Below are 23,186 nucleotides of genomic sequence, written 5' to 3'. Positions count from 1 at the left end.
CTTGCCGAGGTTCAGCTTGAGGTGGTGATCCGTCATCCACACTGATATGTCTGCCAGACATGCAGAGATGCGATTCGCCACCTGGTCATCAGAAGGGGGAAAGGAGAAGATTAATTGTGTGTCGTCTGCATAGCAATGATAGGAGAGACCATGTGAGGTTATGACAGAGCCAAGTGACTTGGTGTATAGCGAGAATAGGAGAGGGCTTAGAACAGAGCCCTGGGGGACACCAGTGGTGAGAGCGCGTGGTGAGGAGATAGATTCTCGCCACGCCACCTGGTAGGAGCGACCTGTCAGGTAGGACGCAATCCAAGCGTGGGCCGCGCCGGAGATGCCCAACTCGGAGAGGGTGGAGAGGAGGATCTAATGGTTCACAGTATCGAAGGCAGCCGATAGGTCTAGAAGGATGAGAGCAGGGGAGAGAGAGTTAGCTTTAGCAGTGCGGAGCGCCTCCGTGATGCAGAGAAGAGCAGTCTCAGTTGAATGACTAGTCTTGAAACCTGACTGATTTGGATCAAGAAGGTCATTCTGAGAGAGATAGCGGTAGAGCTGGCCAAGGACGGCACGCTCAAGAGTTTGAGAGAAAAGAGAGAAGGGATACTGGTCTGTAGTTGTTGACATCGGAGGGATCGAGTGTAGGTTTTTTCAGAAGGGGTGCAACTCTCGCTCTCTTGAAGACGGAAGGGACGTAGCCAGCGGTCAGGGATGAGTTGATGAGCGAGGTGAGGTAAGGGAGAAGGTCTCCGGAAATGGTCTGGAGAAGAGAGGGGATAGGGTCAAGCGGGCAGGTTGTTGGGCGGCCGGCCGTCACAAGACGCGAGATTTCATCTGGAGAGAGAGGGAGAAAGAGGTCAGAGCACAGGGTAGGGCAGTGTGAGCAGAACCAGCGGTGTCGTTTGACTTAGCAAACGAGGATCGGATGTCGTCGACCTTCTTTTCAAAATGGTTGACGAAGTCATCTGCAGAGAGGGGGAGGGGAGGAGGATTCAGGAGGGAGGAGAAGGTGGCAAAGAGCTTCCTAGGGTTAGAGGCAGATGCTTGGAATTTAGAGTGGTAGAAAGTGGCTTTAGCAGCAGAGACAGAGGAGGAAAATGTAGAGAGGAGGGAGTGAAAGGATGCCAGGTCCGCAGGGAGGCGAGTTTTCCTCCATTTCCGCTCGGCTGCCCGGAGCCCTGTTCTGTGAGCTCGCAATGAGTCGTCGAACCACGGAGCGGGAGGGGAGGACCGAGCCGGCCTGGAGGATAGGGGACATAGAGAGTCAAAGGATGCAGAAAGGGAGGAGAGGAGGGTTGAGGAGGCAGAATCAGGAGATAGGTTGGAGAAGGTTTGATCAGAGGGAAGAGATGATAGGATGGAAGTGGAGAGAGTAGCGGGGGAGAGAGAGCGAAGGTTGGGACGGCGCGATACCATCCGAGTAGGGGCAGTGTGGGAAGTGTTGGATGAGAGCGAGAGGGAAAAGGATACAAGGTAGTGGTCGGAGACTTGGAGGGGAGTTGCAATGAGGTTAGTGGAAGAACAGCATCTAGTAAAGATGAGGTCGAGCGTATTGCCTGCCTTGTGAGTAGGGGGGGAAGGTGAGAGGGTGAGGTCAGGAGAGGAGTGGAAAGGAGGCAGAGAGGAATGAGTCAAAGGTAGACGTGGGGAGGTTAAAGTCGCCCAGAACTGTGAGAGGTGAGCCGTCCTCAGGAAAGGAGCTTATCAAGGCATCAAGCTCATTGATGAACTCTCCGAGGGAACCTGGAGGGCGATAAATGATAAGGATGTTAAGCTTGAAAGGGCTGGTAACTGTGACAGCATGGAATTCAAAGGAGGCGATAGACAGATGGGTAAGGGGAGAAAGAGAGAATGACCACTTGGGAGAGATGAGGATCCCGGTGCCACCACCCCGCTGACCAGAAGCTCTCGGGGTGTGCGAGAACACGTGGGCGGACGAGGAGAGAGCAGTAGGAGTAGCAGTGTTATCTGTGGTGATCCATGTTTCCTTCAGTGCCAAGAAGTCGAGGGACTGGAGGGAGGCATAGGCTGAGATGAACTCTGCCTTGTTGGCCGCAGAACGGCAGTTCCAGAGGCTACCGGAGACCTGGAACTCCACGTGGGTCGTGCGCGCTGGGACCACCAGATTAGGGTGGCCGCGGCCACGCGGTGTGGAGCGTTTGTATGGTCTGTGCAGAGAGGAGAGAACAGGGATAGACACACATAGTTGACAGGCTGCAGAAGAGGCTACGCTAATGCAAGGAGATTGGAATGACAAGTGGACTACACGTCTCGAATGTTCAGAAAGCTAAGTTTACGTAGCAAGAATCTTATTGACTAAAATGATTAAAATGATACAGTACTGCTGAAGTAGGCTAGCTGGCAGTGGCTGCGTTGTTGACACTACACTAATCAAGTCGTTCCGTTGAGTGTAATAGTTTCTACAGTGCAGCTATTCGGGGGCTAGCTGGCTAGCTAGCAGTGTTGATTACGTTACGTTGCGTTAAAAGAACGACAATAGCTGGCTAGCTAACCTAGAAAATCGCTCTAGACTACACAATTATCTTTGATACAAAGACGGCTATGTAGCTAGCTATGTAGCTAGCTACGATCAAGCAAATCAAACCGTTGTGCTGTAATGAAATGAAATGAAAATGTGATACTACCTGTGGAGCGAAGCGGAATGCGACCGGGTTGTTGAGTGCAGAAGTTATATTCGGTAGACGTTGGCTAGCTGTTAGCTGTTAGCTAGCTCGCAGTGTCTCCTACGTTAAGGACGACAAATAGCTGGCTAGCTGTTAGCTGTTGGCTGTTAGCTAGCTAGCAGTGTCTCCTACGTTAAGGACGACAAATAGCTGGCTAGCTAACCTCGGTAAATTAAGATAATCACTCTAAGACTACACACTCTAAACTACACAATTATCTTGGATACGAAGACAGCAAAGACAACTATGTAGCTAGCTAACACTACACCAATCAAGTCGTTCAGTTGAGTGTAATAGTTTCTACAGTGGTGCTATACGGTGGACGTTAGCTATGTGGCTAGCTGCTGGGCAGTAGACTACGTTAGGACGATGAAATACGATAATTACGCAATTATCTTTGATACAAAGACGGCTATGTAGCTAGCTAAGAAGAAATTGCTAAGATTAGACAAATCAAACCGTTGTACTATAATGAAACTATAATGTACTATAATGAAATGTAATGAAAAGTAATGAAAAGTAATACTACCTGCGGACCGAAAGAAGAAGTTACAGGTCTGTGAGAGCCAGAAATCTTGCTTGTTTGTAGGTGACCAAATACTTATTTTCCACCATAATTTGCAAATAAATTCATAAAAAATCCTACGATGTGATTTTCTGGATTTTTTTTCTCATTTTTTTTCTCATTTTGTCTGTCATAGTTGAAGTGAACCTATGATGAAAATTACAGGCCTCTCTCATCCTTTTAAGTGGGATATCTTGCACAATTGGTGGCTGACTAAATACTTAAATGTCCTTGTTTTCCATGAAAACATACATGAAGTTAGTTGCAAAATGAATAGGAAATATAGTCAAAACGTTAAATTATAAATAATGATTTTTAATAATTGTCTCCTTCAAGCTTCGCTTTCATCAAAGAATCCTCCATTTGCAGCAATTACAGCCTTGCAGACCTTTGGCATTCTAGTTGTCAATTTGTTGAGGTAATCTGAAGAGATTTCACCCCATGCTTCCTGATGTACCTGCCACAAGTTAGATTGACTTGATGGGCACTTCTTACGTACCATACGGTCAAGGTGCTTCCACAACAACTCAATAGGGTTGAGATCCGGTGACTGTGCTGGCCACTCCTTTATAGACAGTATACCAGCTGACTACTTCTTCCCTAAATAGTTATTGCATAGTTTGGAGCTATGCTTTGGGTCATTGTCCTGTTGTAGGAGGAAATTGGCTCCAATTAAGCACCGTACACAGGGTATGGCATGGCATTGCAAAATGGAGTGATAGCCTTCCTTCTTCAAGATCCCTTTTACCCTGTACAAATCTCCCATTTTACCACCACCAAAGCACCCCAGACCATCACATTGCCTCCACCATGCTTGACAGATTGCGTCAAGCACTCCTCCAGCATCTTTTCATTTTTTTTTTGCGTCTCACGAATGTTCTTTGTGATCCGAACACCTCAAACTTAGATTTGTCTGGCCATAACATTTTTCCAATCTTGCTCTGTCCAGTGTCTGTGTTCTTTTGTCCATCTTAATCTTTTATTTTTATTGGCCAGTCTGAGATATGGCTTTTTCTTTGCAACTCTGCCTAGAAGGCCAACATTCTGCAGTCGCCTCTTCACTGTTGACGTTGAGACTGGTGTTTTGTGGGTACTATATAACCTGTTGCGACGAGCAATCCCGTATCCGGGATCGTAATTATAGCCTCAAGCTCATTACCATAACGCAACGTTAACTATTCATGAAAATCGCAAATGAAATGAAATAAATATATTGGCTCTCAAGCTTAGCCTTTTGTTAACAACAATGTCATCACAGATTTTCAAAATATGCTTTTCAACCATAGCAAAACAAGCATTTGTGTAAGAGTATTGATAGCTAGCATAGCATTAAGCCTAGCATTCAGCGGGCAACATTTTCACAAAAACAAAGCATTCAAATAAAATCATTTATCTTTGAAGAACTTCGGATGTTTTCAATGAGGAGACTTTCAGTTAGATGGCAAATGTTCAGTTTTTCCAAAAAGATTATTTGTGTAGGAGAAATCGCTCCGTTTTGTTCATCACGTTTGACTAAGATTTTTTTTTTTAATTCAGTCATCAAAACTCTGAACTTTTTTCCAAATGAACTCTGTAATATCGACAGAAACATGGCAAACGTTGTTTAGAATCAATCCTCAAGGTGTTTTTCACATCTATTCGATGATAAGTCATTCGTGGCAGTTTGGTTTCTCCTCTGAATCACATGGAAAAATGCATGCAGCTGGAGATTACACACCAATTTCGACGGAGGACACCAGGCGGACACCTGGTAAATGTAGTCTCTTATGGTCAATCTTCCAATGATATGCCTACAAATACGTCACAATGCTGCAGACACCTTGGGGAAACGACAGAAAGTGTAGGCTCGTTCCTGGCGCATTCACAGCCATATTGGACACGTCAGTGTTTTCTTTCCAAAGCTGTCAATTATATGCATGGTAGAGCATCTTTTCGTGACAAAATATCTTGTTTAAAACGGGAACGTTTTTTAATCCATAAATTAAAAGAGCGCCCCCTATATCCAAGAAGTTAATGAAGCGTCCATTTGAGAACTTGTGAGGCGTCTGTTTCTCAAACTAGACACTCATGTACTTGTCTTCTTGTTCAGTTGTTCACCGGGCCTCTCACTCTTTCTATTCTGGTTAGAGCCAGTTTGCGCTGTTCTGTGAAGGGAAGTAGTACACAGCGTTGTACATGATCTTCAGTTTCTTGGGAATTTCTCACATGGAATAGCCTTCATTTCCCAGAACAAGAATAGACTGACGAGTGTCAGAAGAAATTTCTTCATTTCTGGTATTTTGAGCCTGTAATCATACCGATAAATGCTGAATCTCCAGATACTCAACTAGTCTAAAGGACAGTTTTATTGCTCCTTTAATTAACGCAACCGTTTTCAGCTGTGCTACCATAATAGGAAAGGGGTTTTCTAATGTTCAATTAGCTTAACTTGGATTAGATAACACCACATGACATTGGAACACAGGTTGCTGATAATGGGCCTCTGTTTGCCAATGTAGATAAATATCTCTCCGGGAAGAAGGGCGGGAGTGTATGTTTCATGATTAACTACTCATGGTTTGATTGTGATAACATACAGAAACTCAAGTCCTTTTGATCACCCAACCTAGAATACCACACAATGAAATGCTGACTGAATTACCTCCCTATACAGCTGTGTATATTCCCCCCTCAAGCCGATACCACGACGAACCTCAAAGAACTTCACTTGACTTTATACAAACTGAAAACCACATATCCTGATGCCGCATTTATTGTAACTGGGGATTTTAACAAAGCAAATTTGAGGAAAATGCTAGTTCTATCGACATATTGACTGCAGTACTCGCACTGCTAAAACACAACTGCTACTCCAACTTCCGGGATGCCCTCAAGGGCCTCCCCCGACCTCCCTTCGGCAAATCTGATCACGACTCCATTTTGCTCTTCCCTTCCCATAGGCAGACACTCAAACCGGAAATACCTGTGCTAAGTTCAATTCAATGCTGGTCTAACCAATCGGAATCCACGCTTCAAGATTCTTTTGATCACACGGACTGCTGTTTCCAGTTTCAATAGTAATTTACAACATTAACAATGTCTACACTGTGTTTCTGATCAATTTGATGTTATTTTAATGAACAAAACATCTTGTTTGGCCATAATGACCATCGGTATGTTTGGAGGAAAAAGGGGGAGGCTTGCAAACTGAAGAACACCATCCCAACCGTGATGCACCGGGGTGGCAGCATCATGTTGTGGGAGTGCTTTGTTGCAGGAGGGACTGGTGCATTTCACATAATCGATGGCATCATGAGGAGGAAATTTTGTGGATATGTTGAAGCAACATCTCAAGACATCAGTCAGGAAGCTAAAGCTTTGTTACAAATGGGTCTTCCAAATGGACAATGACACCAAGCATACTTTCAAAGTTGTGGCAAAATGGCTTAAGGGCGGGCCTCCCGGGTGGCGCAGTTGTCTCTGGCATCGCAGCGCTAGCTGTGCCACCAGAGACTCTGGGTTCGCGCCCGGGCTCTGCCGCAGCCGGCCACAACCGGGAGGTCCGTGGGGTGACGCACAATTCGCCTAGCGTGGTTAGGGAGGGTTTGGCCGGTAGGGATATCCTTGTTTCACCGCGCACCAGCGACTCCTGTGGCGGGCCAGGCGCAGTGCACGCTAACCAAGTTAGCCAGGTGCACAGTGTTTCCTCCGACACATTGGTGCGGCTGGCTTCCGGGTTGGAGGCTCGCTGTGTTAAGAAGCAGTGCGGCTTGGTTGGGTTGTGTTTCGGAGGACGCATGGCCTTCAACCTTCGTCTCTCCCGAGCCCGCACGGGAGTTGTAGCGATGAGACGAGATAGTAATTACTAACAATTGGATACCACGAAATTGGGGAGAAAAAGGTGGTCAAATAAAATAAATGGCTGAAGGACAACAAAGTCGAGGTGTTGGAGTGGCCATCACAAAGCCATGCATTGTCTGTGGATCTGTTGGGGTGGTAAGTAAATTGAAGTGGGTCTGTGTCCAGTAAGGTAGAGGTGATATGATCCTTGACTAGTCTCTTAAAGCCGTTCATGGTGACAGAAGTGAACGGCGATAGTCATTTAGTTCAGTTACCGGGTACAGTTTTCTTGGGTAATTACAATTTGTATTTAAAAGGTATCGTAATTTCTTATCAAGACCTGGCTGGATATCCCTGCACTGTCCATATTTGAAATGTTTAACTAAACCAGGTCAATCTTGATGGGTTATATAAACTGTGTCCGAATACCCTTATTAACATACTACATACTTAAAAGAGTATATACTATTAGTTATAGTTTAGTTTATACCGTAAACTAATGGTATCCTTTCAGTTGAGCGTACTATTGCTTTGCCTGTCTACCAGAAGTTGATGCTGTTGCTATGCAACCTCTTGCTAGCTTGTTAGAATAACAGGTGTGTGTTCAGGTTTAGGTGTGTTCATAAATTCAATCTGGAGTTCCAGGGTGCACAAATCCAGAGCGTTGTCAGATTGTCCGTTTGTAAATTCAGAGCGTTTCGCTTTCGGAGCATACACTGGACGCTCTGGTCGAGGAGTAGGGTTGATCGGATTTGAGTGTTCTGACCTCACAACGGCAGTCAAGCTCCCAAGCTAACTGGCTAACGTTGGCTAGCTTGCTAGCTACTTCCAGACACAAATGAGAGAGCACCTCACTCTGACCATTTTACTCGGCCTAGCAGAGCCGGTTAGGCAGTTTTCATGTTATCCAGAGCATTGGTGACTAACTGTGCTGCTGGCAACAATTTAATTACGCTTGTTTTTGTTGACGTTTACTGACACTGGCCATATTAAAATATTCAACGGGTGTTGAGCGTTCGTAAATCCATCAGTTATTCTGCGCTCTGCCACACCCAGACAAGAGTTCTCTGAAATCGGAGTAGATAGCCAGAATTAACCATGTCCATTGAGAACTCACGACTAATACCCCCTAAGAATAACGTGAACAATCAAATCAATAAACGTTGGGTTGTTAGTTAGCTTTATTAGTAGCCAACTAATGTTGGTTAGGACGGTAACTAGCTAACATACCGGTACATACTGTAATGCTACGCGGTTCGTAAGGATAGCGTAGCTAACAAATTGTCAGGCAACATAACGTGTAACTTAACTTATTTGAAAAGTCATTACTTTCTTACATTGCTTAACATTTGTCATAATTAGTTAAAGGACTTTGGCTGCATATTTTCTGCCATTTTCTTCAAATCTGAAAAAGTTGTGAAGCCAAGCCCATTATCTGAAGAATTGCATTATGGGCCCTAAAAGCACGGAAATAGTGTCCACTGCTTGTATACTTTTGTATTTTGGTGAATTTAGTACAACATCCTAGAACTTTTGGCATACTAACTATATTTACGTCACAAATAGTACTGTTAGTGTAGTTAGTAGGAGTATTCAAAAACCGTGATAATCTCTATTTTTTTATAAATGAAAATGTAGTCTAAAGCTTTTTCAAATAGCACACATAGGCCTACTACTCCCCTGTTCTTAAAATCAGTATTTTACATGCATCAGCCTAAATTTCCAATTCTCCTGATAGGTTGATAACTCATTGGTGTGGGAATAAAGATTCTAGACGATAGCTTCACCTGTCTGGTATCAACAGAAGATCAGCTTAATCACCTGTTTATACTTGTGGGTTTTTCGTTTTAGTGAAGCTTATTTTAGCATGCTAGTGCATGTAATCTCCCTTTAGCACTGGTTTTCTTAAAAGTATACCAACACGGTGCTCCATGACAAGTTCTGTGTTTGTTGCAATTCCCCTATTATGACTGTCACTGACATCTAACCCTGACACTAACGCAGTCCGGTTCTGTGTGGCTCAGTTGGTAGAGCATGGGCGCTGGGTTCAATTTCCTAATGTTAGTGGCTTTGTATAAAAGTGTCTGCTAAATGGCACAATAGATTCTACAGTACCACACACTAACGCACTCTAATCTACAGTGCCACCCGGACTATTTACATTAACACCCCCCCTTTATTTTTACACTGCTGCTACTCACTGTTTATTTTAGTCACTTTTTACCCCAGCCTACATGTACAAACTAACCTGTCCCCCCACACATTGACTCGGTACCGGTACCAGCCTCGTTATTGTTATGCAATTTTGTGCTACTTTAAGTTGTTTACATTTTATTTAGTAAATATTTTCTTAACTCTATTTCTTGAACTGCATTGTGGTTAAGGACTTGTAAGTAAGCATTTCATAGTAAGGTTGTATTTGGTGTGTGTGACATATATATATATAATTTAATTTAAAACACTAATCTACAGTACCACACAGTAAGTTATAATAGTGATCTTACATTGTACATGGGTGGTATGGTGTGTAGATGATGCGAAGATAATGTGTAAATAATATGCAATCATGAGTCATTTTTTGTGTATGCGTGTATACACCTTTATGTGTGCCTGTTTATACAGATGTAGGATCTTAATTTGATAACCCTGTTGCAGGAGAACGTTCTGAAGTTCCATTTTGACATTTCAGGCTTTATTTTCCCATACGAAAAATGTACGTAATCATTTGCATTTCCTGTTGCTGCTGGATTTTTGTCCTGCTGTAGCAAACTGGCTCAAATGAAAAGCTCCTACATCTGTGTGTGAACATTAACCGATATAAAGAACCCTGTCTGTCTCTCCCCTCATAGAATGGAGGTGCAGAGGCAGGAGCAGCAGGAGAGAGAGAGACAGGCCGCAGCCATCCCTCCTACAGCCCCACCCGCCCCGCATGCCCCTCCCTCAGCCCCCGGTGGACCCCCGCCTCCCCCAGGCCCGCCACCACCCCCAGGCCCCCCACCTGCTGGCCCTCCACCCCCACCTGGCCCCCCACCACCCCTTGGGTCCGGGGCGCCACCTGCCCCACCTCTGCCAGGAGGAGGGGGGGATGGAGGGGGTCTCGGTGATCCCGGTGGACTAGCTGCTGCCCTGGCAGGAGCCAAACTACGCAAATCCACGAAGGTGAGACCCGTGTCAGACGCTTTCCAGGTAGTCTTCATTGCAGTCATGCTGTGCATCTGACGAGGCCTGGAGAAGTATTTAACGTCTCAAGAGCCACGGCAATATCATATAGAACATATTCTTTGAATTGTGCAGGCATCGAACCTTCAAAAAAGACCTGGAAAGCATCTCTTTTACTTGATATTCCATTGTTGATGCATGTTGAAAATTCAGTGAACACCTTGTTGATTCAGTGAGTCGAACAACTTTCAAATGCATCTTTTCTTCCACCCTTTTCTTGAGGTAATCCCTGGTCTTTAAGTGCATGGATATACTGTAGATGAAGATGTGGTTTCCACCTTTCTCAAATCTTAGTCCCAGATTAGTGATTTCTTCAAGGAAGGCAGGAAAGGTCAATTTTAAAATATTGAAACTGAGCCTGTCTCTCTCTGTAGGAAGACAGTGGTGCGGCAGCACTTCCTACATCGGGGGGAGGAGGTGGTGGTGGTGGGGGAGGAAATCTGATGGGGGAGATGAGTGCCATCCTGGCCCGACGGTGAGCCACTGTCTCAGTCTTTGTTAAATGTCGGCCTGGACGAGTGTGTGTGATGTGTTAACGTTGTGTGTGGCGTTTACGATCATATGACTGCATGTGTGTGATTGCTGAGGCTTAGACCTCGTCTTCATTGTGTGTCTTTGTATGCAGGAAGAAAATGTCAGATAATCCAGGCGCAAAGAAGGATGAGCCCGGCAATGTAAGTCTCCTGTCAATGATCTTTGTAGAGACAACAATCCTCCTCTCATAAATCCTTAAAGAGATTCTCCGGTAATTGCGTACTACGTCAAGTGTGCGTACCACGTTATTACTCTCTGTCTTTGCTGTGTCAACTGAGCCTTTGGGCCAGCCCTGTAACTTCACTGGATTACGCTGGGCAGACCTCTTGCTAGGTGTCACTCAAATGCAAGTGGTTGAAGCTCATAGGCTGGAACTCAAATTGCTAGGGGACTGGCCCACGTGGGGGGCAATGTAATGAAAATGGCCCGAGACAACTTCAACAAAAGTCTATTTCACACTAGGGATTTCGTGGCTAATTGAGGGAAACAGTAATTCTGCTCATAGATTATATATGTATGAACTAGACATTGGAAGAGAAAGAGGCCCGCACAGTGTCACAAAATGTTTTAAATCCAAAACTGAGGCTTGAATGCAAACTAGACCTTGACACATCCAGCCCAAAGCGGGAGGTTTAAAAAACGTAGGCTAATGCGATTAGCATGAGGTTGTAAGTAACCAGACAATTTCCCAGGACATAGACATATCTGATATGGGCAGAAATATTAAATTCTTGTTAATCTAACTGCACTGTTCAATTTACAGTAGCTATTACAGTGAAGGAATAACATGCTATTGTTTGAGAAGAGTGCACAATTTTGAACATGAAGTTATTAATAAACAAATTAGGCACATTTGTGCAGTCTTGATACAACATTTTGAACAGAAATGCAATGGTTCATTGAATCAGTCTAAAACATTGCACATACACTGCTGGCACAGAGTGGCTCAAATCTAAATTGCATCTGGGCTGGAATAATACATTATGGCCTTTCTCTTGCATTTCAAAGATGATTGTACAAAAAAAATACAAAACAGTTTTTTTTTTTTTTTTCGTATGATCTTTTACCAGATAAATTGGGTTATATTCTCCTACATTCCTTTAATATTTCCACACATTTAAAAGTGTTTCCTTTCAAATGGTACCAATACTATGCATATCTTGCTTCAGGGCCAGAGAATACAGGCAGTTATATTTGGGTATGTCATTTTAGGTTAAAAATCTTTTTAAAAAAGGGGCGGATCCTTAAGAGGTTTTAAGCAGTGGTGGAAAAAGTACCCAATTGTCATACCCTAGTAAATGTAAAGATACTTTTTCTTGAGTTATTTTTTATTAAGGTAAGTCACCCAGTAAAATTCTACTTCAGTAAAAGTCTCAAAGTAGTTGGTTTAAAATATACTCCAGTATCAAAAGTAAAAGTATAAATCATTTCAAATTCCTTATATTAAGCAAACCAGACGGCACCATTTTCTTAATTTAAAAAAAATATATATTTTCACGGAAAGCCAAAGGCACACTTCAACACTCAGACATAATTTACAAACGAAGCATGTGTGTTTAGTGATTCGACCAGATCAGAGGCAGTAGAGATGACCAGGGATGTTCTGTTGATAAGTCTGTGAATTGGACCTTTTTACGGTCCTGCTAAGCATTCAAAATATACTTTTGGGTGTCAAGAAAATATACTTTTTACTCCGTACATTTTCCTTAAGGAATTTAGAGAAGTAAAAGTATTCAAATATATATAAATGGTAAAGTACAGATACCCCCCCAAAAATACTTATGCTTTACCTCTGCTTTTAAGAATGTGTGTGTAAGCTTCAAGTCACACTATGGTTAAAAACATATGTGCATAGTAAATGGATGACACTGTCATTTTCTTTCTCTGTGATTTTAGGAAGACTCCTCAAAGTCCTCGGGCCAAGGTGGTGAGTAGATCCACTGAAGTCTTCAGTCCATTCTTTTTGTGTTTGACTCATCATGTACCTGGGAGCTGTTCCAGAAAGCAGGATCAATGAGTTGGCCCGCTAACTGTTTCAAAAATGTAATGGCTGAATACATACATGCATACATGCATACATACAGTTGGAGTCGGAAGTTTACATACATACACTTAGGTTGGAGTCATTAAAACTCGTTTTTCAACCACTCCACAAATTACTTGTTAACAAACTATAGTGTTGGCAAGTCAGTTATGACATCTACTTTGTATGACAAGTCATTTTTCCAACAATTGTTTAGACAGATTACTTCACTGTATAACAATTTTAGTGGGTCAGAAGTTTACATACACTAAATTGACTATGCCTTTAAACAGCTTGGAAAATTCCTGAAAATGATGTCATGGCTTTAGAAGCTTCTGATATGCTAATTGACATCATTTGAAATCAGCCAAGACCTCAGAAAAACAATTGTAGACCTCCACAAGTCTGGTTCATCCTTGGGAGCAATTTCCAAATGCCTGAAGGTACCACTTTCATCTGTACAAACAATAGTATACAAGTATAAACATCATGGAACCACGCAGTCGTCATACCACTCAGGAAGGAGACGCGTTCTGTCTCCTAGAGATGAACGTACTTTGGTGCGAAAAGTGCAAATCAATCCCAGAACAACAGCAAAGGACCTTGTGAAGACGCTGGAGGAAACGGGTACAAAAGTGTCTATCTATATTCACAGTAAAACGAGTCCTATATCGACATAACCTGAAAGGCCGCTCAGCAAGGAAGAAGCCACTGCTTCAAAACCACCATAGGAAAGCCAGACTACGGTTTGCAACTGTACATGGGGACAAAGGTTGTACTTTTTGGAGAAATGTCCTCTGGTCTGATGAAACAAAAATAGAACTGTTTGGCCATAATGACCATTGTTATGTTTGGAGGAAAAGGGGGAGGCTTGCAAGCTGAAGAACACCATCCCAACCGTGAATCACGGTGGTGGCAGCATCATGTTGTGGGGGTACTTTGCTGCAGAAGAGACTGGTGCACTTCACAAAGTAGATGGCATCATGAGGAAGGACACTTTGTGGATATATTGAAGCAACATCTCAAGACGTCAGTCAGGAATTTAAAGCTTGGTCGCAAATGGGTCTTCCAAACGGACAATGACCCCAAGCATACTTTCAAAGTTGTGGAAAAATGGCTTAAGGACAGAGTCGAGGTATTGGAGTGGCCATCACAAAGCCCTGACCTCAATCACATAGAACATTTGTGGGCAGAACTGAAAAAGTGTTTGCAAGCAAGGAGGCCTTCCTCTGTCAGGAGGAAGGTGCCAAAATTCACCCAACTTATTGTGTGAAGCTTGTGGAAGGCTACCCAAAACGTTTGACCCAAGCTAAACAATTTAAAGGCAATGCTACCAAATACTAATTGAGTGTTTGTAAACCTTAGACCCACTGTGAATGTGATGAACTAAATAAAAGCTGAAATAAATCATTATCTCTCTTATTCTGACATTTCACATTCTTAAAATGAAGTGGTGATCCTAACTGAGCTAAGACAGGACATGTTTTACTTGGATTAAAATGGCGCCGGAAGAAATGGCAGCAGTCTTACGGGCACCCAACAAATTGTGCTATTATGTGGGGGTTTCTCGCGTTATTTTGTACATAATGTTTCCGCAACCGTATCTTACGGCAAAAAAAGAGCTTCTGGATGTCAGAACAGAGATCACTCACCTCTGATTAGACAAAGATTTGTTCTTCAACAAACAAGACGCACAAGACATTCTCCAAACATCCGGCAGGGCCGACATCCCCGTTATTTGCAAGAGGAAGCGACGCAGGACAAAGAGCTGGATGCCTGGTCAGGACCCGAGAAAAGGTGAGTGGGAAAGCTTCCGTTACCGTCAATACTACTCGCCAACGTGCAATCACTGGACAATAAACTAGAAGAGGTACAATCACAAATATCGTACCAACGGGACATCAAAAACTGTAATATCCTATGTTTCACGGAATCGTGGCTGAATGACAACATGGATATTCAGCTAGCGAGATACACACTGCACCGGCAAGATAGAACATCACACTCCGGTAAGACGAAGGGGGGCGGTCTATGCATATTTGTAAACAACAGCTGGTGCACGAAATCTAAGGAAGTCTCTAGATTTTGCTTGCCTGAGGTAGTGTATTGTGATAAATTGCAGGCCACACTACTTGCCTAGAGTTTTCAGCTATACTTTTTGTGGCTGTTTATTTACCACCACAGACAGATGCTGGCACTAAGACCGCACTCAGTCAACTGTATAAGGAAATAAGCAAACAGGAAACCACTCACCCAGAGGAGGCTCTCCTAGTGGCCGGAGACTTTAATGCAGTGAAACTTAAATCAGTTCTACCAAATGTTAAATGTGCAACCAGAGGGGAGAAAAACAAGTTCACCTGTACTCCACACAGAGACGCGTACAAAGCTCTCCCTCGCCCTCCATTTGGTAAATCAGACCACAACTCTATCCTCCTGATTCCTGCTGACAAGCGAATATTAAAGCAGGAAGCACCAGTGACTCTGTCTATAAAAAAAGTGGTCAGGTGAAGCAGATGCTAAACTAAAAGACTGTTTTGCTATCACAGACCGGAACGTTCTGGGATTCTTCCGATGGCATTGAGGAGTACACCACATCAGTCACTGGCTTTATCATTAAGTGCATTGAGGACGTCGTCCCCACAGTGACTGTAAGTACATACCTCAACCATAAGCCATGGATTACAGGCAACACTCGCACTGGGCTAAAGGGTAGAGCTGCCGTTTAAGGTGCGGGACTCTAACCCAGAAGCTTACAAGAAATCCTGCGATGCTCTGCGACGAACCATCAAACAGGCAAAGCGTCAATACAGGGCTAAGACTGAATCATACTACGCCGGCTCCAATGCTCATCTCATGTGGCAGGGCTTGCAAACTATTACAGACTACAAAGGGAAGCACAGCCGCGAGCTGCCCAGTGACACGAGCCTACCAGACGAGCTAAATCACTTCTATGCCCACTCCGAGTCAAGCAACACTGAGGCATGCATGAGAGCATCAGCTGTTCTGGGCGACTGTATGATCACGCTCACCTTAGCCGATGTGAGTAAGACCTTTTAAACAGGTCAACATACACAAGGCTGCGGTGCCAGGCAGATTACCTAGACGTGTGCTCCGGGCATGTGCTGACCAACTGGCAAGTGTCTTCACTGACATTTTCAACATGAGTTGAACATAATTGAGTCTGTAATGCCAACATGTTTCAAGCAGACCACCATAGTCCCTGTGTCCAAGAATACAAAGGCAACCTGCCTAAATGACTACAGACCCGTAGCACTCATGTCCGTAGCCATGAAGTGCTTTGAAAGGTTGGTAATGGCTCACATCAACACCATTATCCCAGAAACCCTAGACCCACTCCAGTTTGCATACTGCCCAAACAGATCCACAGATGATGCAATCTCTATTGAACTCCACACTGCCCTTTCCCACCTGAAGAAAAGGAACACTTATGTGAGAATGCTATTAATTGACTACAGCTCAGTGTTGAACACCATAGTACCCTCAAAGCTCATCACTAAACTAAGGATCCTGGGACTAAACACCATCTGCAACTGGATCCTGGACTTCCTGACGGGCCGCCCATAGGTGGTGAGGGTAGGTAGCAACACATCTGCCACGCTGATCCTCAACACTGGAGCTCCCCAGGGGTGCGTGCTCAGTCCCCTCCTGTACTCCCCTGTTCACCCACGACTGCATGGCCAGGCATGACTCCAACACCATCATTAAGTTTTCAGACGACACAACAGTGGTAGGCCTGATCACCGAAAACGACGAGACAGCCTATAGGGAGGAAGTCGGAGACCTGGCTGGGTGGTGCCAGAATAACAACCTATCCCTCAAAGTAACCAAGACTAAGGAAATTATTGTGGACTACAGGAAAAAGAGGGCCGAGCACTCCCCCATTTTCATCGACGGGGCTGTAGTGAAGCTGGTTGAGCGCTTCAAGTTCCTTGGTGTCCACATCAACAACAAACTAGAATGGTCCAAACACCAAGACAGTCGTGAAGAGGGCACGACAAAGCCTATTCCCCCTCAGGAAACTAAAGATTTGGCATGGATCCTCAGATCCTCAACAGCTGCAACATCGAGAGCATCACTGCCTGGTACGGAAATTGCTCGGCCTCTGACCGCAAGGCACTACAGAGGGTAGTGCGTACGGCCCAGTACATCACTGGGACTAAGCTGCCTGCCATCCAGGACCTCGACACCAGACTGTGTCAGAGGAAGGCCCTAAAAATGGTTAAAGATCCCAGCCACCCCAGTCATAGACTGTTCTCTCTACTACCGCATGGCAAGCGGTACTGGAGTGCCAAGTCTAGGACAAAAAGGCTTCTCAACAGTTTTTACCCCAAGCCATAAGACTCCTGAACAGGTAATCAAAATGGCTACCCGGACTATTTGCATTGTGTGTCACAAATGACGCGTTTCTGAAATAGCATCGTTTTTAAGATATATAGACTTGAAATTAGCATGGTATAATTGACTTGACAACCAACAACCCATATCCAAGTTTAGCTTTCTAAAATCAAAAGATGTATAGTATTTTACTGCTTATCAAAGTTAGTTGGTTAATGGTCCTGTTTTCTGGAACACTCCACTGATCTTAAAATGATGTACAATTCATTCGGAAAGTATTCAGACCCCTTCACTTTTTCCACATTGTGTTTCGTTGCAGCCTTATTCTAAAATGTAGTAATTTTATTTTTATTCCTCATCAATCTACACAAAATACCCCATAATGACACAAATAAAACAGGTTTTTATACATTTTTTTGCAAATGTATATAAAATATATATACCTTATTTACATAAGTATTGAGACCCTTTGCTATGAGACTCGAAATTGAGCTCGGGTGCTCCTGTTTTCATTGATCATCCTTGATGTTTCTACAACTTGATTGGAGTCCACCTGTGGTAAATTAAATTGATTGGACATGATTTGGAAAGGCACACACCTGTCTGAATGTCGAGCATCACATCTGGAGGACACCTGGCACCGTCCCTACGGTGAAGCATGGTGGTGGCAGCATCATGCTGTGGTGATGTTTTTCAGCGGCAGGGACTGGGAGATTAGTCAGGATCGAGGGAATGATGAATGGAGCAAAGTACAGAGAGATCCTTGATTAAAACCTGCTCCAGAGCGCTCAGGGCCTCAGGTTGGGGTGAAGGTTCACCTTCCAACAGGACAACGACCCTAAGCACACAGCCAAGACCACGCAGGAGTGGCTTCGGGACACGTCTCTGATTGTCTTTGAGTGGCCCAGCTAGAGCCCGGACTTGAACACGATCGAACATCTCTGGAGAGACCGGAAAATGGCTGTGCAGCGACGCTCCCCATACATTGTGACCACTTGAGAAGAATGGGACCAACTCCCCAAATACAGGTGTGCCAAGCTTGTAGCGTCATACACCAGAAGACGCAAGGCTGTAATTGTTACCAAAGGTGCTTCTACAAAGTACTGAGTAAAGGGTCTGAATACTTCTGTAAATGTGGTATTTCAGTTGTCGTTTTTTAATACATTTGCAAAAAATCAAATCTGTTTTTGCTTTGTCATTACTATTGTGTAGATTTGAGGGGGAAAACAGTTTAATTAATTTTAGAATAAGGCTGTAATGTAACAAAATGTTGAAAAAGTGAAGGGGTCTGAATACTTTGCGAATGCACTGGAAGTCTTATGTTGGTACACTTAACTTGTGACAGCTGGTGTAGTTTCCTGGGTCATATTCATTAGGTACCAAATTAAAGAAAACACACCAAAACAGGGAGGGACTACCTAAACCCAGTTTTCCCTTTTCTTTTCCTACAGTGTGCACTAATGAATACAACCCAGATCTCTTTGCCTCATATGAATGATCTATCCTTTGTCTGATTTGAGCTGTGAAGCACTGGTTGGCCTTTTTACTGAATAAAGTATAATATAGCTCATAAACATAATATAGAATTTGATGTTTCATAATTTATGATCTACTTTTGCCATGACAGACTCCCTCAGGAGACCGTGGGAGAAATCCGCCACCATGCCAAGGTAGGCAATTCACCCGTCTGAATGTCCACACAATAAACACCAACACGCTGTCTCGCATACCTGTGGTGCAGGAAATTACAGTCCCCCCAGTTTAATTCACTACAATCACTGTTTTTATGTTTACTACGGAGAGACAACTGTGTGGGCACAAATTCCATCTGTGACCCCCGTGGAGCCGTCCCTGCCCCTCTCTATCCCATCTTTCTGGCACTGTAAATAGAGAGTGTGTTTGAGAGAATCTTGCATGTCTCAAACAGGACTAACTCAACCACCAAGACCCAGGTGCAGGAGAGCAGCCCAAGCCCCACCACCTCTGCCCTTCCTACCGTTCCCCCTTCTCCATCTACCCCAGTGTCCAGGTACCCCCTATTTACCCCCCCATCCTTTTCCCTTATGCCGGGACTACACGTCTGTCTGCAGCTATGCTACAGTCTCACTAGTAGTGCTGAGCAATGAGTGCTTTTTGAAGTCTGTTTGGATTCAATTATGGAAAAATGATCAGTTTTCTATTTTTATTTTATTCAATGCACTATGCATTATTTTGGTTGCAAATCTGGGTATTCATTTGATTAGGTGTTCAGGAGTCTCTTTGCTGAGGGTTAGAAGCTGTTTAGAAGCCTCTTGGACCTAGACTTGGCTCTCCGTACCGCTTGCCATGCGGTAGCAGAGAGAACAGTCTATGACTGTTGGCTGGAGTCTTGGACAATTTTTAGGGCCTTCCTCTGACACCGCCTGGTATAGAGGTCCTGGATGGCAGGAAGCTTGGCCCCAGTGATGTACTGGGCTGTTCGCACTACACTCTGTAGTGCCTTGCGGTCGGAGGCCGAGCAGTTGCCATACCATTCAGTGATGCAATCAGTCAGGATGCTCTCGATGGTGCAGCTGTAGAACCTTTTTGAGGATCTGAGGACCCATGCCAAATCTTTTCAGTCTCCTGAGGGGGAATAGGTTTTGTCGTGCCCTCTTCACAACTGTCTTGGTGTACTTGGACCATGTTAGTTTGTTGGTGATGTGGACACCAAAGGAACTTGAAGCTCTCAACCTGCTCCACGCAGCCCCTTCGATGAGAATGGGGGTGTGCTCTGTCCTCTTTTTCCTGTAGTCCACAATCATCTCCTTTGTCTTGATCATGTTGAGGGAGAGGTTGTTGTCCTGGCACCACGCAGCCAGGTCTCCGACCTCCCTATAGGCTGTCTCGTTGTTGTCGATGATCGGGCCTACCACTGTTGTGTCATCTGCAAACTTAATGATGGTGTTGGGAGTCGTGCCTGGCCATGCTGTCATGAGTGAACAGGGAGTACAGGAGGGGACTGAGCACACACTCCTGAGGGGCCCCTGTGTTGAGGATCAGCGTGGCGGATGTGTTGTTACCTACCCTTACCACCGTCAGGAAGTTCAGGATCCAGTTGCAGAGGGAGGTGTTTAGTCCCAGGGCACTTAGCTTATTGAGGAGCTTTGAGGGTACTATGGTGTTGAATGCTGAGCTGAAGTCAATGAATATCATTCTCATATAGTCATTCCTTTTGTCTAGGTGTTAAAGGGTAGTGTGGTGTGCAATAGAGATTGCATCATCTGTGGATCTTTTAGGGCGGTATGCAAATTGTAGTGGGTCTAGGGTTTGTGGGATAATGGTGTTGATGTGAGCCATGACCAGCATTTCGAAGCACTTCTTGGCTACAGATGTGCTTGCTATGGGTCGGTTTTCATTTAGGCAGGTTACCTTAGTGTTCTTGGGCACAGGCACTATGGTGGTCTGGCTAAGACATGTAGGTATTACAGACTCGGACAGGGAGAGATTGAAAATGTCAGTGGAGGACAGAGGAGTCTCTTAAAGAAGAAGTTACAGGTCTGTGAGAGCCAGAAATCTTGCTTGTTTGTAGGTGACCAAATACTTATTTTCCACCATAATTTGCAAATAAATTCATTAGAAATCCTACAATGTGATTTTCTGGATTATTTTCCTAATTTTGTCTGTCATAGTTGAAGTGAACCTATGATGAAAATTACAGGCCTCATCTTTTTAAGTGGGAGAACTTGCACAATTGGTAGCTGACTAAATAGTTTCTTGCCTCACTGTATATACATAAATGACCAGGATTGGGAAACACTGCTTTAGGGCCTAGCAATTCTCAAGTTCTGGCCATGTCTTTGGTACTCCCTGTTTTTGTCTTTTCGGTCTTGCTGAGATTTTTAAAAGTTTCACAGGAAAAGTGCAAAAGATGGTTTCAGTAAATGAGATTTTTTGCTGCCGCCTTGCTTTGAGCCTGCTGTGTGTGTCTACTATGTCTTCTGCCTAAGCGTTTCTGTCCAACTTCTGCTAATGACAGTACCCTAGTCCAGGGCACGGCCCAGAAACAACCCTCTATACACCCTAGGCACTGGTATAGATTTGAACGGATTGGATATGTATAAGCAATATGGGGAAAATTCCACCTAGCCTATCAGAGGGCAAGGTGGTGGAACTACCGTATTACTTATACTTATCCTGTTTTTTCAGATCTACGTCAAGTGCCAAAGGGTTAGGGTATGTTTCTGGACTGGGGTTTCGCTCAAGTCACCACTTGAGTAAAACAATTCTGTCTCCCTCAGATGTGGAAACAAAACTGATTAACTCAAGGCCAGTGGCTATGATGAAATTAAATCTGGTGTACTAGTGCTTGGTTGGAACAAACCATTGCAACTAATGTAGGCAAATTTGAAGTGAAATGGTTTCAACCTCCAATACTAAAAATAATACGCTGACCATTGAAAGTACTTAAGTTTCTATGTTGGTACAACAGTCTGCAGCTTTCCGTTGCGCTTCTGCTGTTAACAGTGGCAAGATAGCTGGTCCGTGGCTCCTGTCAAGATCGCCATTTGTTGCCATGGCAGCACAACAACCCGCCACTGTTGCCCGAACTGAGCTTCCATATCCTTGGGGTTTGTTGTTGCCCTCCCTCTCTCTGCCCATCTCTCCATTCACTCCTTTTTTCATTCTCCCTCTCCTCACGCCTTTCTCTCTCTGTATCTATCTCTCTCTCTCTCACTGTATCTCTCTCTCTCTCTCTGTATCTATCTCTCTCTCTCACTGTATCTCTCTCTCTCTCACTATCTCTCTCTCTCACTGTATCTCTCTCTCTCACTGTATCTCTCTCTCTCACTGTATCTCTCTCTCTCACTGTATCTCTCTCTCTCACTGTATCTCTCTCTCTCACTGTATCTCTCTCTCTCACTGTATCTCTCTCTCTCACTGTATCTCTCTCTCTCTCACTGTATCTCTCTCTCTCTCACTGTATCTCTCTCTCTCTCTCACTGTATCTCTCTCTCTCTCTCTGTATCTCTCTCTCTCTCACTGTATCTCTCTCTCTCTCTCTCTATCTCTCTGTATCTCTCTCTCTCTCTCTCTCACTGTATCTCTCTCTCTCTCTCTCTCTCTCACTGTATCTCTCTCTCTCTCTCTCTCTCTCACTGTATCTCTCTCTCTCTCTCTCTCTCTCTCTCTCTGTATCTCTCTCTCTCTCTCTCTCTCACTGTATCTCTCTCTCTCTCTCTCTCTCTCTGTCTCTCTCTGTCTCTCTCTCTCTCTCACTGTATCTCTCTCTCTCTCTCTCTCACTGTATCTCTCTCTCGCTCTCTCTCACTGTATCTCTCTCTCTCTCTCTCTCTCACTGTATCTCTCTCTCTCTCTCACTGTATCTCTCTCTCTCTCTCTGTATCTCTCTCTCTCTCTCTCACTGTATCTCTCTCTCTCTCTCTCTCACTGTATCTCTCTCTCTCTCTCTCTCACTGTATCTCTCTCTCTCTCTCTCACTGTATCTCTCTCTCTCTCTCTCTCTCACTGTATCTCTCTCTCTCTCTCTCTCTCTGTATCTCTCTCTCTCTCTCTCTCTCTCACTGTATCTCTCTCTCTCTCTCTCTCACTGTATCTCTCTCTCTCTCTCTCTCTCACTGTGTCTCTCTCTCTCTCTCTCTCTCTCACTGTATCTCTCTCTCTCTCTGTACTCTCTCTCTCTCTCTCTCTCACTGTATCTCTCTCTCTCTCTCTCTCTCTCACTGTATCTCTCTCTCTCTCTCTCTCTCTCACTGTATCTCTCTCTCTCTCACTGTATCTCTCTCTCTCTCTCTCTCTCTCTCTCTGTATCTCTCTCTCTCTCTCTCTCTCTCTCTCACTGTATCTCTCTCTCTCTCTCTCTCACTGTATCTCTCTCTCTCTCTCTCTCTCTCTGTATGTCTCTCTCTCTCTCTCTCTCTCTCACTGTATCTCTCTATCTCTCTCTCTCTCTCACTGTATCTCTCTCTCTCTCTCTCTCTCTCACTGTATCTCTCTCTCTCTCTCTCTCTCT

The 23,186-nt window shown here is 44.3% G+C and overlaps 1 protein-coding gene across 3 annotated transcripts in view; it reads left to right on the top strand.

Annotated features, from left to right (window-relative positions):
- The window catches only part of LOC118389844 (vasodilator-stimulated phosphoprotein-like), a 53,270-nt gene that overhangs the window by 23,324 nt on the left and 6,760 nt on the right, over nucleotides 1–23,186 (top strand). Inside the window, exons 5-10 of one of the 3 annotated variants that reach the window (XM_035779746.2) lie at nucleotides 9,912–10,221; nucleotides 10,656–10,756; nucleotides 10,907–10,955; nucleotides 12,712–12,742; nucleotides 18,822–18,864; nucleotides 19,122–19,223. In XM_035779746.2, the coding sequence (XP_035635639.1) occupies nucleotides 9,912–10,221; nucleotides 10,656–10,756; nucleotides 10,907–10,955; nucleotides 12,712–12,742; nucleotides 18,822–18,864; nucleotides 19,122–19,223 (636 nt within the window). The remainder of the gene's footprint in view (nucleotides 1–9,911; nucleotides 10,222–10,655; nucleotides 10,757–10,906; nucleotides 10,956–12,711; nucleotides 12,743–18,821; nucleotides 18,865–19,121; nucleotides 19,224–23,186) is intronic. The other 2 variants (XM_035779749.2, XM_035779748.2) reach the window with 2 other exon arrangements.

This window comes from Oncorhynchus keta, chromosome 11 (assembly GCF_023373465.1).
Source record: "Oncorhynchus keta strain PuntledgeMale-10-30-2019 chromosome 11, Oket_V2, whole genome shotgun sequence".
NCBI lineage: Eukaryota > Metazoa > Chordata > Actinopteri > Salmoniformes > Salmonidae > Oncorhynchus > Oncorhynchus keta.
This window is presented reverse-complemented; position numbering and strand designations above follow the sequence as displayed.